This window comes from Psammomys obesus, unplaced genomic scaffold (genome assembly GCF_907164565.1).
Source record: "Psammomys obesus unplaced genomic scaffold, mPsaObe1.curated_primary_1811, whole genome shotgun sequence".
In the NCBI taxonomy this organism is placed as follows: Eukaryota; Metazoa; Chordata; class Mammalia; order Rodentia; family Muridae; genus Psammomys; species Psammomys obesus.
In genome coordinates, this window is record NW_026592509.1 from 1,703,457 (window position 1) to 1,716,545 (window position 13,089).

At 52.9% G+C, this 13,089-nt stretch overlaps 1 protein-coding gene across 3 annotated transcripts in view; it reads left to right on the forward strand.

Annotated features, from left to right (window-relative positions):
- The window catches only part of Ap2a1 (adaptor related protein complex 2 subunit alpha 1), a 29,540-nt gene that overhangs the window by 12,689 nt on the left and 3,762 nt on the right, over positions 1 to 13,089 (forward strand). For all 3 annotated transcript variants that reach the window (XM_055613433.1, XM_055613434.1, XM_055613432.1), the window contains exons 3-13: positions 49 to 191; positions 330 to 523; positions 7,267 to 7,396; positions 7,785 to 7,886; positions 9,382 to 9,490; positions 10,229 to 10,379; positions 10,782 to 10,950; positions 11,051 to 11,188; positions 11,421 to 11,603; positions 12,517 to 12,614; positions 12,813 to 13,044. In XM_055613433.1, coding sequence (XP_055469408.1) covers positions 49 to 191; positions 330 to 523; positions 7,267 to 7,396; positions 7,785 to 7,886; positions 9,382 to 9,490; positions 10,229 to 10,379; positions 10,782 to 10,950; positions 11,051 to 11,188; positions 11,421 to 11,603; positions 12,517 to 12,614; positions 12,813 to 13,044 — 1,649 coding nt within the window. The remainder of the gene's footprint in view (positions 1 to 48; positions 192 to 329; positions 524 to 7,266; positions 7,397 to 7,784; positions 7,887 to 9,381; positions 9,491 to 10,228; positions 10,380 to 10,781; positions 10,951 to 11,050; positions 11,189 to 11,420; positions 11,604 to 12,516; positions 12,615 to 12,812; positions 13,045 to 13,089) is intronic.

Here is a 13,089-nt window from a genome sequence, read left to right on the forward strand (position 1 = left end):
TTAGGAGAGTTTTCCTCATATGGTTCCCTTTCCCTTCCTCTGCCTCAGGGGACAAGGCCTTGGATGGCTACAGTAAAAAGAAGTATGTGTGTAAGCTGCTCTTCATCTTCCTGCTTGGCCATGACATTGACTTTGGACACATGGAGGCTGTGAACCTGCTAAGCTCCAACAAGTACACAGAGAAGCAGATAGTGAGTGTGGAAGACCTAGGGAGGGAGGAAGCTGGGGTCTGAATCCCTGGGTGTTGGAGAAGGAGGGTTAGGTCTACACTGCTGCATGTTAGTCTAGTGTCTCAGCCACAAGCTCCCAGCTGTCCCCCTCTGCCCCAGGGGTACCTGTTCATCTCAGTCCTGGTGAACTCGAACTCAGAGCTGATCCGTCTCATCAACAACGCCATCAAGAACGACCTGGCCAGCCGCAACCCCACCTTCATGTGCCTGGCCCTGCACTGCATCGCCAACGTGGGAAGCCGTGAGATGGGCGAGGCCTTCGCTGCCGACATTCCCCGGATCCTGGTGGCCGGGTGAGTCACTGGGGACCACCACAAAAGGGCAGACACGGGAGATAAGAGCCAGCGTTGTTTATGGCACCTGCCTAAGTTCTACTACCCTGCCTTTAGATCACAGTGGCTGTGTCTCTCTTGTGTCACAGGCTGCCTAGCAGGTGTAAGGACCTGTCCCCAGCCAGTGGTCCTGTGTCTGATACCCAGCATTAGTGTGTCCTATGGAAGTGATGATCTCGTGCCCTCATTTCATTCATTCAAGAGCCAGCATCTGCCCTGTGCCTGCAGCACTGCTGGGTGACTATGGTGCCACCACCAGAGGTTGAAAGTCTCAGTGTTTACAGCAGGAAGCTTTTCCCAGTGGTTGCAGCATTTGCGGGGTGAAGAGAGGCAGGGTTTCCAGGCCAGCGGGGTCAGTTACGGCCCTGTGTAATGTCGAGTGCTGCAGGAAGCTTCTGAGCCACCGTTTCCTGAGCAGTCTACAGCAATCTGTACATGGCTCTGGCTCCTGAAGCAGCAGTGGCGGGACACTGTGTTCCCAAGTGCCAGGGAACCTGAAGAAGAGGCACAGCTGGGCCGCAGCTGTAGCTGGTAGAGTGCTCGTCTGCTATGAAAGAGTCTGGGGTCCTTTCTGTCCTGGCACCTGTACACTAGGTATGAAGGCAAACCTTCATAGAAGGTAGAGGAGCAGACGTTCAAGGTCGTGTCCTGATACTCAGGGGTTGCAAGGCCAGCCTGGGCTACGTTGAGACCCTGTTTCAAAAGAATTTTTTTGTTTTATTTTTTCAAGACACAATTTCTCTGTGTAGACCTGGCTGTCCTCAAATTCACAGAGATCCGCCTGCCTCTGCCTCCTGAGTGCTAGGCTTAAAGGCCTGTGCCACCATACCAAGCCTTTTCTAGGTTTTAAAAAACACCTTTATGGGGCTGGAGAGATTGCTCAGTAGTTTAAGAGCACTGGCTGAACTGGGCACTGCGGTGCACACCTGTAATCACAGCACTCAGGGAGGCAGAGGCCAGTGGAGATCTGCGGGTTCAAGGCCAGCCTGGTCTACAAAGAGAGTCCAGGACAGCCAAGGCTACACAGAGAAATCTAGTCTCAAAAAACAAAAGAGCACTGGTCTTCCAGATGACCTGTGTTCACTTCCCAGCACCCACATGGTAGCTCAGAATTTCTGTAACTCCAGTTCTGATAGAGTAGATGCCATCACACAGACATAGGTGCAGGAAAAGCACCAGTGCACATAAAAATGAGAAATAAAGATAAATAAATCATTTAAAATTTATGTATTATGTGTACATACCAGAACAAATTTTTTGAGGCTCTCTCTGTCTCTAAAATGACTTATTTATTTTTCTTTTATGTGCAGTGGTGTTTTGTCTCCCTGTGTGTCTGGGTGAGGGTGTTGGGTGCCCTGGAACTGGAGTTACAGACAGTTGTGAGCTGCATGTGGGTGCTTGACTGTCCGAGAACTTGCTTTATAGACCAAGCTGGCCTGGAGCCGGAAGATCCGCCTGCCTCCAGGATGCTGGGATTAAAGGTGTATGCTGACACATCTGGAGACAGTGCTCCTCACAGCTGAGCATCTCTCCAGCCCAAAACAGTTGTTCGTTTTTTTCCTAGTAAAAGAAATGCCTACTGTGTGTGTGTGAGGGAGAGAAGTGGTTTTACCATTTTTTAAAGATTTATCAATTTATTTCTCTATTAGATTTTATTTTTATTTTATGAACATTGATTGGTGTTCTGCCTGCATGTGTGTCTGTGTGAGGGTGCCAGACCCCCTGGAACTGGCATTACAGACAGTTGTGAGTTGCCATGTGGCTGATGAGAATTGAACCTGGGTCCTCTGAAAAAGCAGCCAGTGTTCTTAACCACTGAGCCATCTCTCCAGCCCCCTAGATTATTTTTATCATTTCAAGTCATGTGTAGTTGTGTGTGTCTGTATGTGGGTGTATGTAGGTGAGTGTGGGTGCTCTTGGAGGCTAGTGGCATGGGACCCTCTGGAGCTGGACCACAGGAGGTTGAGAGCCACCTGACATGGGCACTGGAAACCAAAGTTGGGTTCTCTGGAAGAGCAGCAAGTGCTCTTAACTGCTGGGCTCTGAAAAACACTTTCATTAACAAGTCAGAATGGTGGTGATGTCTGATGTACTAGAACAGGCAGGAGTCAGTGATCACTGGATATTGTGGGGGCCTTCTGCAAAAAGGCCCAGCAGGTGCCAGAGCTCAGGGTGTGGTGTGTGGTCCAGCAGGGATGCTGAGGATGGAGTGTAGTGAGCCTGGGAGAGACTTCAGGGAGTCCGCCTCTGCTTCCCATGGAAGTTGGGGTGACTGGTGTGTGTGCGGCAGATTAACCAGAGGATCAGTGTTGTCTTAGGAAAATCACTGAGGCGGCTGAGGTGAGATTTCTATTTCTGGCAGCGTAGGTGAGGTGCCTCTGGTTTACTTGACAGTGTGGCTGATCTGGGTGTAGTGGAGGCTGCAGGAGGCAGGAGGGCTGTGACAGGCCTGAGGCCAGCCTGGCCTACACAGTGAGACCCTTCTCAAAAAGGAAAGAAACATTTTAGTTTGGACAAAGGAGCAAGAGAATATGGTTAATGGAGTCTCAAGGGAGCCAGTAAATGCGGTGTGCACTGGCCCCGCCGGGCACAGCCAACCCTGACAGAGCTGGGCCCAGGCAGCCTGAGTTTCTAAGGCCTTTGGGGAGCTGGGGGAGCTGAGTGTTGTAATGGGGGAGGGGAGGCAGCCAAATGGAGGCTATGGGAAGCCACACATCAAAGTGTGGGTATCCTAGAAAGAAATGCCTCTGGGAACTGTTTGCAAAATTACCTGTCTCCATCCTTTGTACAGAGCAACCAAGCTGGCTGCCAGCCTGCTATGTATGTTTGCTTCAAACAGGGTATCATGTAGCTTGGGTTAGCCTTGATCTGATCCCCCAGCTTTCTCCTTAATGCTGGCATTGCAAGCATGCACCACCGCGCCTGTTCTACTCCATCTGTGTCACCAAACATCCCCAGCTTTACCTCTGAGGTAAAGCCAGGCCAGGCCACCTGCTGTCCCATAGGCTCACTCAAGGATTTATTACTTGTGTTGCATGTGTGTGAGTGTTTTGCCTGTGTGTATTTATGTGCCCCATGTGTGTGCAGCATCCAAGATGTGAGGCTGTGCACAGGGAAGAGCAGCAGCCTGAGGATGGGCCCTGAGGGGCCCCGTGTGCTATGTCCTGGCAGGGCTATAGGATGATCTGGCACACAGGAGGAAAAGGATGAAAGTGCTGTTAGGAATGCAGGCCTGCCATCCAGCATTGTAGAAACTGAGACAAGAGGATTAAGAATTCAAGGCCAGCTTGAGCAGCATAGACACGTCCTGTCTCCTAACTGATTAGTTAATAGTTTTAACCTCAAAAAGTTTGAGACAGGCTCTCACTAGGGAACCCAGGCTGATTGCTTGTCTGCTTTTGGTTTGATTTGCTTGTTGACATGGTACATTGTAGCCCAGGCTGGTCTTGAACTCTTAATCTAGGTAGCTGAGTATGACCTTGAACCGCTCCTTTGCCTCTGGAGTGCTGGCATGACAGTGTGCTACACTGTCAAGCAAGATGACTGAATTTAGACAAAAATGCAGTGTCTGTTATTGTTTATTTTCGATGTAGGCTCTCACTATGTAGCCCCAGCTGGTGTGGACTTCTGATGATTCTCCTGCCCCTGCCTCCTGAGTTTTGCCATACAGTCATGTACCACAATACCTAGCTCAAATCTGTTACTGTGCACAGGGCAGTGGTTTTGTTGTAGTCGTGTGTAAGAGCATTACCAGAACCCAGTTCCAGAGCATCGTTGTCACTCCATAAGAAGCAAGCCCTGTGGAGGCCAGCAGGTCTGTCGCCCCCTTTTCTCTTGTAGAACACTAGTCTATCCTGTGGACTTGTCCAAAGTGGCATGGAGTGGCAATGAATCACTCACGAGGAGTGCTGGCTTTCTGTCAGCAAGGTGCTTTTTGAGTTTGTTCATCTTTAGCGGGTGTCAGCCTTCATGCCCTGGGGAGAGGGGTCAGTTGCCGAAGAGCTTGTGGCACAAGCATAAGAACCTGATGTTTAGAACCCACAAGCCCACATAGATAGCTGAGCCGCCTGTGATTATAGCCACTGGAGCCATGATCCCAACAAACAACCCCAACCAAAGGATGCTAGGGCTGGTTGGCCAGCCCTCAGCCTTATCAGTGAGAGACCTTAGCTAAAAAATAAAGCCTGCCGTGGTAGCTCACACCTTTAGTCCCAGCGCTTGGGAGGCAGAGGCGGGCAGATCTCTGTGAGTTGGAGGCTGGCCTTGTCTACAGAGCGAGTCCAGGACAGCCAGGGCCACAGAGAGAAACCCTGTCTCCAAAACCACAACAAAAAAGACAGAGGTACATTGGGGGTTACCAGTGGTGACCTTTAGTCTTCACATACACACACCCCCTCGTGTGTCTCCACACACACTATGCACATGCACCCTGCACACATCACACACACACAAACTGCATACTCTATGTAACATACATTGCACACATACTGTACATACATGCATACACGTTACACACATTATATACACAGGCATATTACACATGCACAATGAACGCAGTCTCTGCGTACACATGCAGGCACATGCACACGAGCCTGACAGACCGTGTTTTATTTGTCTATTGTCACAAAACTCTGCCTTATGCCAGTTGTGCTGCTCTCGTCTGAGGGGTGTCTGCAGTGCTCTTGTGTTGGTTCCTAGGCCTGAAACTGCTATATTGATTTTTGTTGTTGTAGTTGTTTTTCAAGACAAGGTTTCCCTGTGTAGCGCTGACTGTCCTGACACTAGCTCTGTAGAGCAGGCTGGCCTCAAATTCACTGAGATCCACCTGCCTCTGCCTCCCAAGTATTGGGATTAAAGTCGTGTGCCATCGTGCCCAGCCTGGGTTGATTTGTTTGTTTGTTTTGAGACAGGATTTTGTTTGTTTGTTTCTGGGGATCCGGTCTCAGAGCCCAGGCTGACCTTGAACCTAATATGTAGTCCTTAAATTTTCAACCTTCTGCTTCAGCCTCACAATGTTACAGTTACTTGGGTGAGCTACCAAACCTGTCTCCAGATACCAGACTCCCTTTTCCCTCATAGTGAAGATCTGTTTAAATTGTGTGTGTGTGTGTGTGTGTGTGTCTGTGTAAGTGTAGGTTTGTGCATTTGAGTAGAGGCATCCTCAGAGATCAGAGGAGGGAGTAAGATTCCCTGCAGTTGGAGTTAACAAGGTGGCTGTGAGCTGTCGACCTCTGAGCCACCTCCTCTCTTGCCCTGACAAGGTTTTGCTGGGCATGGTGGTATATGCTGTCAACCCCAGGACACTGGGCAGACAGATTAATGTGAATCTGGAGCTACTTTAAAATACATATTGAGTTCTAAGCCAGGGCTTCGTGGTAAGAGACTGTCTCAAAACATGGAAGAAAGCTGGGTGGTTGTGGCTCATACCTTTAATCCCAGTACTCTGGAGACAGAGGTAGGTAGATTTCTGTGAGTTTAAGGCCAGCCTGACCTTGAACTCACTCTGTAGTCTAGTCAGACTGGCCTTGGATTTACTGTCTTGCTGCCTCAGCCTCCCTAGGGCGAGGATGACAGGTGTGTGTCACCAGCCCTAGCTTATCACTCTTAGACAGACAGGACAAGGGATTCCACCTCCTTCACTCCTTAGCTGATACATGGAAGCATGCTGGGACTAAGCTAAATGCTCGCCTAGCGTGGCCAAAGCCTTGGTGTCCATCCATAGCACCGCATAAACCCTGTATGGTACTGGACATCTCTTACCAGTCAGGACTTAGAGACAGGATCAGCAGTTGAAGGTGATTCTTGTTTGAAGAGCGAGTTCCAGCCAGGTGGTGGTACACACCTTTAATTTCTGCATTTGGGAGGCAGAGGCAGGCAGGATCTCTTGAGTTCGAGGCCAGCCTGGTCTACAGAGTGAGTTCCAGGACAGTCAGGGCTATACAGAGAAACCCTGTCTCAAAACAAAACAAAAAACAGGAAAATAAATAAATAAATGGTGGTGGTAGGGACCAGGGGGTCAGTTTCTAGGCTAGGCTAGATTAAGAGACCACATCAACCTGGATTAAGAAACCAAATTGATCAGTCGATTGATCATCCATCAAGTGTCATAAACCAGTATTAAAGAGAAAGCCAGAGAGCTGAGATGTGGCTGGTGGTGGCAGAGTACTTGCCTAGTATGCACGAAGCCTGGGTTCTGTCCTCGGCTTCTCATAAATTGGGCATACCTGTAATCTCAGGACTGGGCAGATGGGGGCAAAAGGATCAGAAGTTGAAGGGCAGCCTTGGTTCTTGTAGCCCTGATTGTAGTGCAAGAGGCTAAAAGTCCACTGTTGTCAGCCTGAAATCCTGGATGGTCAGGACTGGGCCTCTAAGACTCCAAAGAGACCATTTCCCGTGTCTCTTCTGATGTGTTCTGTCTCTGACTTGGCAGTTTCGGGCAAGGTCTGTGAGCACAGGTGTGCTTCCCAGTATGTCTGCCAGTCTCTTCGTAATCCCAAACAATTCAGGGAACACGCAGGCCCTCATGATGCTGGGCAGAGCCTTCACATAGTGCCTGTCCCTGCCAGCTGTGTGGATGAGGAGACAAAGTCCCTGGGGTAGCCCGGGCAGTATCAGGTGCTTTGGGGGCTTCCTGGCTGCCTGTCCTATCCTGGCTGGGCACAATGGGTCCAGGGAGCCCTGACTGCCCCATGGTGTCCCCACAGAGACAGCATGGACAGTGTGAAGCAGAGTGCAGCCCTGTGCCTGCTGCGCCTCTACAAGGCCTCACCCGACCTGGTGCCCATGGGCGAGTGGACGGCACGTGTAGTGCACTTACTCAATGACCAGCACATGGTGAGGTGCCCCGCTGCCCCGCCCCCAAGTGCCTGAAGCCCCTGTCTTGACCTCTGCCCTGATGCCAGGGACTCCATTGTTGTACTGACATTCCAACCTAGATCCTATGTCCCCAGTGCCTCTGCCCTGCACAGATTTCCGGAAACTTTCCTATGTCCTTGACATCTCCTTGGCTGCCTGGGACTGTCCCGATCTCTGACCCAGCCCCTTAAAGAGTTTTGCCTATTTCTGAGCCTAGAGATCTAGCAAGGCCTATTACCTGCTTGTCTTGCAAAGATCTGACCCTTGTCCCACCTGAGGCTCCCAGGAGCCCACCCTGCCCCTCACTCCTGAGGTGACCTGCCCTGATGCCAGGTGACCCCAGTGACATGCTTGAGCCTCCTTGCAGGGAGTGGTCACAGCTGCTGTCAGCCTCATCACCTGTCTCTGCAAAAAGAATCCAGATGACTTCAAGACCTGCATCTCACTGGCGGTGTCTCGCTTAAGCCGGGTGAGTATGCTATCACACTGGCTGTGGGAGGTACTGGCTTCCCTGGGTCTGTGGTACCCAGCTGTCCCCCCTTCCTAAATGGTAAGCCATCCTGTGTTAAAAAGCCAAGGCTCTGCGCTGGTTCTATCCAGGCTGTGCAGCCACAGGCATATGGCTTCACTTCTGTGCTGCTCTTGCTCCCTGGTTTAAGGGCTGACACTAGTGCTGTGTGCAGCACAGTTGCTGTGGATAAGGTGCCGCGGGCAAAACCCAGAAGCTGTGTGCCTGGCCCTTCCCCCCTGCTTTCTCCGGCTTGTTCTGCTTCTTCCTGTTGGTCCACATGTCCCTTATTTTGCCTCCTACACCTCCAGTCCTGTGTTCACAGCACCCTGAGCCTTCTGAGTGCCTGGCTCTCTCTGTCTGAGTCAGAGCCTAAGGGGCCCCTATCCTGCTGGGAGGGCAAGTGTGACAGGGATGGTGACTCAGTCATAGACTGTGCAGAAGGGCTGTGTGTCATGGAGCAAGCTCAGTATCATGGAGACCTCCTGGAGGGCCTAGCCCAGACTGGGAGACAGGAGAGCTGAGGGGTGACAATCCCAAATGGAGACTCAGAAAACATGAAAATATTGTCTGAGGCCAGAAGTGACCCAGATCCGCAGGCAGAAAGAATGCCTGTGCCCCCCATTCATTCTTCCCCAGCGCCTTATTACCACATCTGAGTGTGCCAGGTGCCAAACCGAGGAGGGAGCAGAGGTGAGGGGTCAGTGTGTGACACGCAGTCATGCCACTTGCACAGAGCACTGCGGAGATGCTCCCCTCCCCCAGAGAGGGTCTTTCTGTGTAACCCTGGCTGTTCTGGAGTTTGCTGTATAGCCCAGGCTGGCCTTGAACTCATAGCAATCCACCTGCCTCTGCCTCCTGAGTGCTGGGATTAGAGGCTTGCACCACCACTGCCCAGCTTGGAGAAGGATTTTCAAGGTGGACTAGGTGCTTTTGCTGAGGAGTGATGGTCATAAGATCTTTCAGTGTCTTCCTCTCTGACCTGTATTGTACCAGGAGCCCAGGAAGGATCAGATCCAGCTCCTGACACTTCAGTAGTGTCCCGTGTGCTCAGGATGACGACAGTGGCAGAGCCCTGGAATAAGTCAGAGATGCTCTAGCCTGCCCTCTGGACTGTCACACACAGGGAAGTAGTTGAGACTTTGCTCCACTGTTACCAGCATTCCTTGGAAAACTCAGAGCTGGGTATGTGTGCATGGTGCAAACATTCAGGAGGCTGAGGCAGGAGGAACTTGATGTTGAGACCAGCCTGGGCTATTTAGTGGAATTCTAGTTCAAAAAGAAAAGAGAAAAATACCCCACCAACCTCAAGCTTACTTCTGATCCCACCCCCAGGCCACATTACATCCAGGCCTTGGTTTCTGTAACCAGGCTCGTGCGGTACCTGGTGTGGATGTGTGTTGTTCAGGGACAGGCCCCTCTTGCCCCTTCCACCCATCGCCCCTTCCTCCTGCAGATCGTCTCCTCTGCCTCCACCGACCTCCAGGACTACACCTATTACTTTGTCCCTGCCCCCTGGCTCTCTGTGAAGCTGCTGAGGCTGCTGCAGTGTTACCCGCCGCCAGGTAAGGGAGGCCTGGGCACTGCCGGCCTCCATGTTCCCGCTTCTCCCGATTCCACAGGTGGCCACGGGCGTGGGGTGGGGTGGAGGTGCAGCACCTAGGGTGGCACAGCTGGTCCTGGCTTGAGCCCATTTCCTTCTCACAGCCCTCTCTCCTGTGGAGAAGACCTAGTTATCATGCCTATTTACAGAAGAGGGCCAAGGCCAGAGCAGGGAGTTCTAGCCCAGAGTTGCCTCACTAGAATGCCTGGCAGCTGTCCTGGGCATTGGGGTCTGGCTAGTACCCCTCTACCACAGCAGTGAGGTGCTTAGGGACGCTGGTCAGCTTCCCTTCTGTTAAACTCATAACTTCCGGCTCCCAAATAGGGTGCAGTGGCCTTCTGGGCTGGTAGCTGAGGGTGAGCCCTTTGATCTCTATTGGTAGCTCCTTAGGAAGGCTTGAGCTCCATGGTAGCTCTGGGGAAGGCTCCTGGGTTTTCCATACTTATGTGAGAAACCTAAGGAGTATCAGTGCAGCAGGAGAGGAAACTGAGGCTCATTGCCAGCAGAGTCAGTGTGGTGTGAGTGGGAGCTCAGACCCGAACAGCTATTCTACCTCAGAAGGCCCAGCCAGAGGGCCTGCCAAGTTGAAGGCAGCTGAGCTCATCCTGCAGAGGCTGAGGAGGCTGAGCGCTAGAGCAGGTCTGCTGCTTTTGGAGACCACTGGGCAGAGAGCTCAGCCACCTGCCCTCCCTTTCCCCAGAGGACGCGGCTGTGAAAGGGCGGTTAGTGGAGTGTCTTGAGACTGTGCTCAACAAGGCCCAGGAGCCCCCCAAGTCCAAGAAGGTGCAGCACTCCAATGCCAAGAACGCTATCCTCTTTGAGACAATTAGCCTCATCATCCACTATGACAGGTGCTGTGGGCAGTGCTGTTGGGAGGCAGGGCCGCTGGCCTGAGGGAGGAGAAAGAACAGGCTGGCACCTGACACCTGGCTCTGAGGGGCAGCAGGGCCTGGACCTCCACAGTCTAGGGGGGAAACTGAGGCCTGGGAAGAGGGCAAGGTGTGAAGGCTCCCCTCAGGTGGATGCAGAGTTGCTGGATATCTTTTCAGCTCAGTCCTGCATACTGGGGATTGAAATCTTGCTTCTACTGGCTGTATCCCCACTCCAGTGCATATTTTTATCTGGGCTCATGAGGGTTCCGAGGAGGGACAGAACAGGATGTTGGGGTAGGCAGAAGTGAGGACCTGGATCCTTAGGGAGTTATGAGATGAGTTGAGTCTCATCTCCATCTGTGTTTCACTTGTGCCTGGCAGTGAGCCTAACCTCCTGGTCCGCGCCTGCAACCAGCTGGGCCAGTTCCTGCAGCACCGAGAGACGAACCTGCGCTACCTGGCCCTGGAGAGCATGTGCACACTGGCCAGCTCTGAGTTCTCCCATGAGGCTGTCAAGACCCACATTGATACCGTCATCAATGCACTCAAGGTGCAGCCCCCTGTCCTGCTAGGACTGGCCAGGTGCTTGTTGGCCCACAGTAGGCCCAGTGCAGTTTAGCCCCCAGTTTGGCCTGCTCTCCCTTCCTCAGACGGAGCGGGATGTCAGTGTGAGGCAGCGAGCGGCTGACCTCCTGTACGCCATGTGTGACCGGAGCAATGCCAAACAGATTGTATCAGAGATGCTGCGGTACCTGGAGACTGCTGACTATGCCATCCGAGAGGAGATCGTGAGCCTAGGGGACAGGGCTGGGCACCTGGGTATGAAGGAGGAGGGACAGGACCTGGACCACGGAGTATGAGAGAGGAGGGTGGCGAGACCTCTAGGTCAGTGGGAAGAAAACTAAAAGTTAGAAATCCCGAGTCTGGGGAGGGGTCCAGAGCGAACCCTGGGGTGAATAGGGGGTCAGCCGTGATCATAGATCAGGAGTGGCAGGAGCCACTCACAGCCCCGCCCCCCAGGTGCTGAAGGTGGCCATCCTGGCTGAGAAGTATGCGGTGGACTACAGCTGGTATGTGGACACCATCCTCAACCTCATCCGCATCGCAGGCGACTATGTGAGCGAGGAGGTGTGGTACCGAGTGCTGCAAATTGTCACCAACCGGGACGATGTCCAGGGTTATGCTGCCAAGACAGTGTTTGAGGTTAGCATCCTTTACTTTGACCCCATAATGGACCTCAGCTGCCAGTCAAGAGCCACTGGGCAGTAATATGCCCCACCAGCAGGGCCTCACATCCTGTCCAGCTTCAGGCTTGGCCTCTGAGTCACCCAAGGGACATGAGAAAGCTGCAACCTTGGGACCTTCCTGGTGTGAAGAGTACAGAGCACCCGTGTCATCTCTGTGGTTTGGTCCTTGTCCAGGACAGCTGGCTGCTTTATCCCCTGTGCGATTCCCAGGCTCAGGGGGTTCCGTCCATCATGACAGGCGGGCACATGCTGCTGCAGGAATGTGTGGCTAGGGCTGGGCAGTAGTGAGGCGGTAAAGTGCCTGCTGTGCAGGCATGAACCTGACTTTCAGGCCCAGCACTCACACAGAAGCTGAGCGTGCCTGTGTAACTCTAGCACTGTGGGGCAGACAGGCAAGTCCTGTTGCTCAGCTAGTGTAGCCAAAATGGGCATTCTGTGTTCAGTGAGAGATCCTGACTCGAAAAATAAAGTAGGGAATGATTGAGGAAGACACCTGACATCTTCTGGTCTCCATATCCTTGCACACAGGCATGCGCTCTTGTGTGCACACAACAAAGTGTGGGGTGGAAGCTAGTCAGGGATGTCCAGGAAGTGATCAAGAATAAACTACCCTCTAGCCCCTTCCCTTTGCCAGGTAGGCCCCACCTCCCACAGCTTTTAGGACCTTCCCAACCATTGCCAGAGCTGGGGATCAAGCATGGGAAACACAGTATTTGTGGGAGATCTTATAGTCACTGTTAACACTGAGTCATGGTACTCATTTATCAGCCCCGTGCCTCGGTCTCCCCATTATGACCCATGTACATTGCAGAGGCCTGAGGGTCTCTCCTATCCTTTTCCTCACCCTGCCCTCCCTTGCTCCCTCACAGGCCCTCCAGGCTCCAGCCTGTCATGAGAACATGGTGAAGGTCGGTGGCTACATCCTTGGGGAGTTTGGGAACTTGATTGCTGGGGACCCACGCTCCAGGTGAGGGAGCCTCATTCTGGGGGACCACTTAGAGGTCTGGGGAGCCCCCCACCCCCATGACACTCAGAGCTGAGCAATGGTGGGGTTCCTAGGAACCCTCTCAGCACATGTGATTACCTACCTGGGTGAGGACACAGCTACACCCCGGGGCGTGAGGGTGACGGGGGCCTGTCTCTGCTGACCCCACCTCCTCCACAGCCCACCTGTGCAGTTCTCACTGCTGCACTCCAAGTTCCACCTGTGTAGTGTGGCTACTCGTGCCCTGCTCTTGTCCACCTATATCAAGTTCATCAACCTCTTCCCTGAGACCAAGGCCACCATCCAAGGCGTTCTGCGTGCCGGCTCGCAGCTACGCAATGCCGACGTGGAGCTACAGCAGCGGGCAGTGGAGTACCTCACCCTCAGCTCTGTAGCCAGCACTGATGTTCTGGTCAGACCCCATGCCCCAGGCCTCGGGACCATCCGCCTCTTGGGC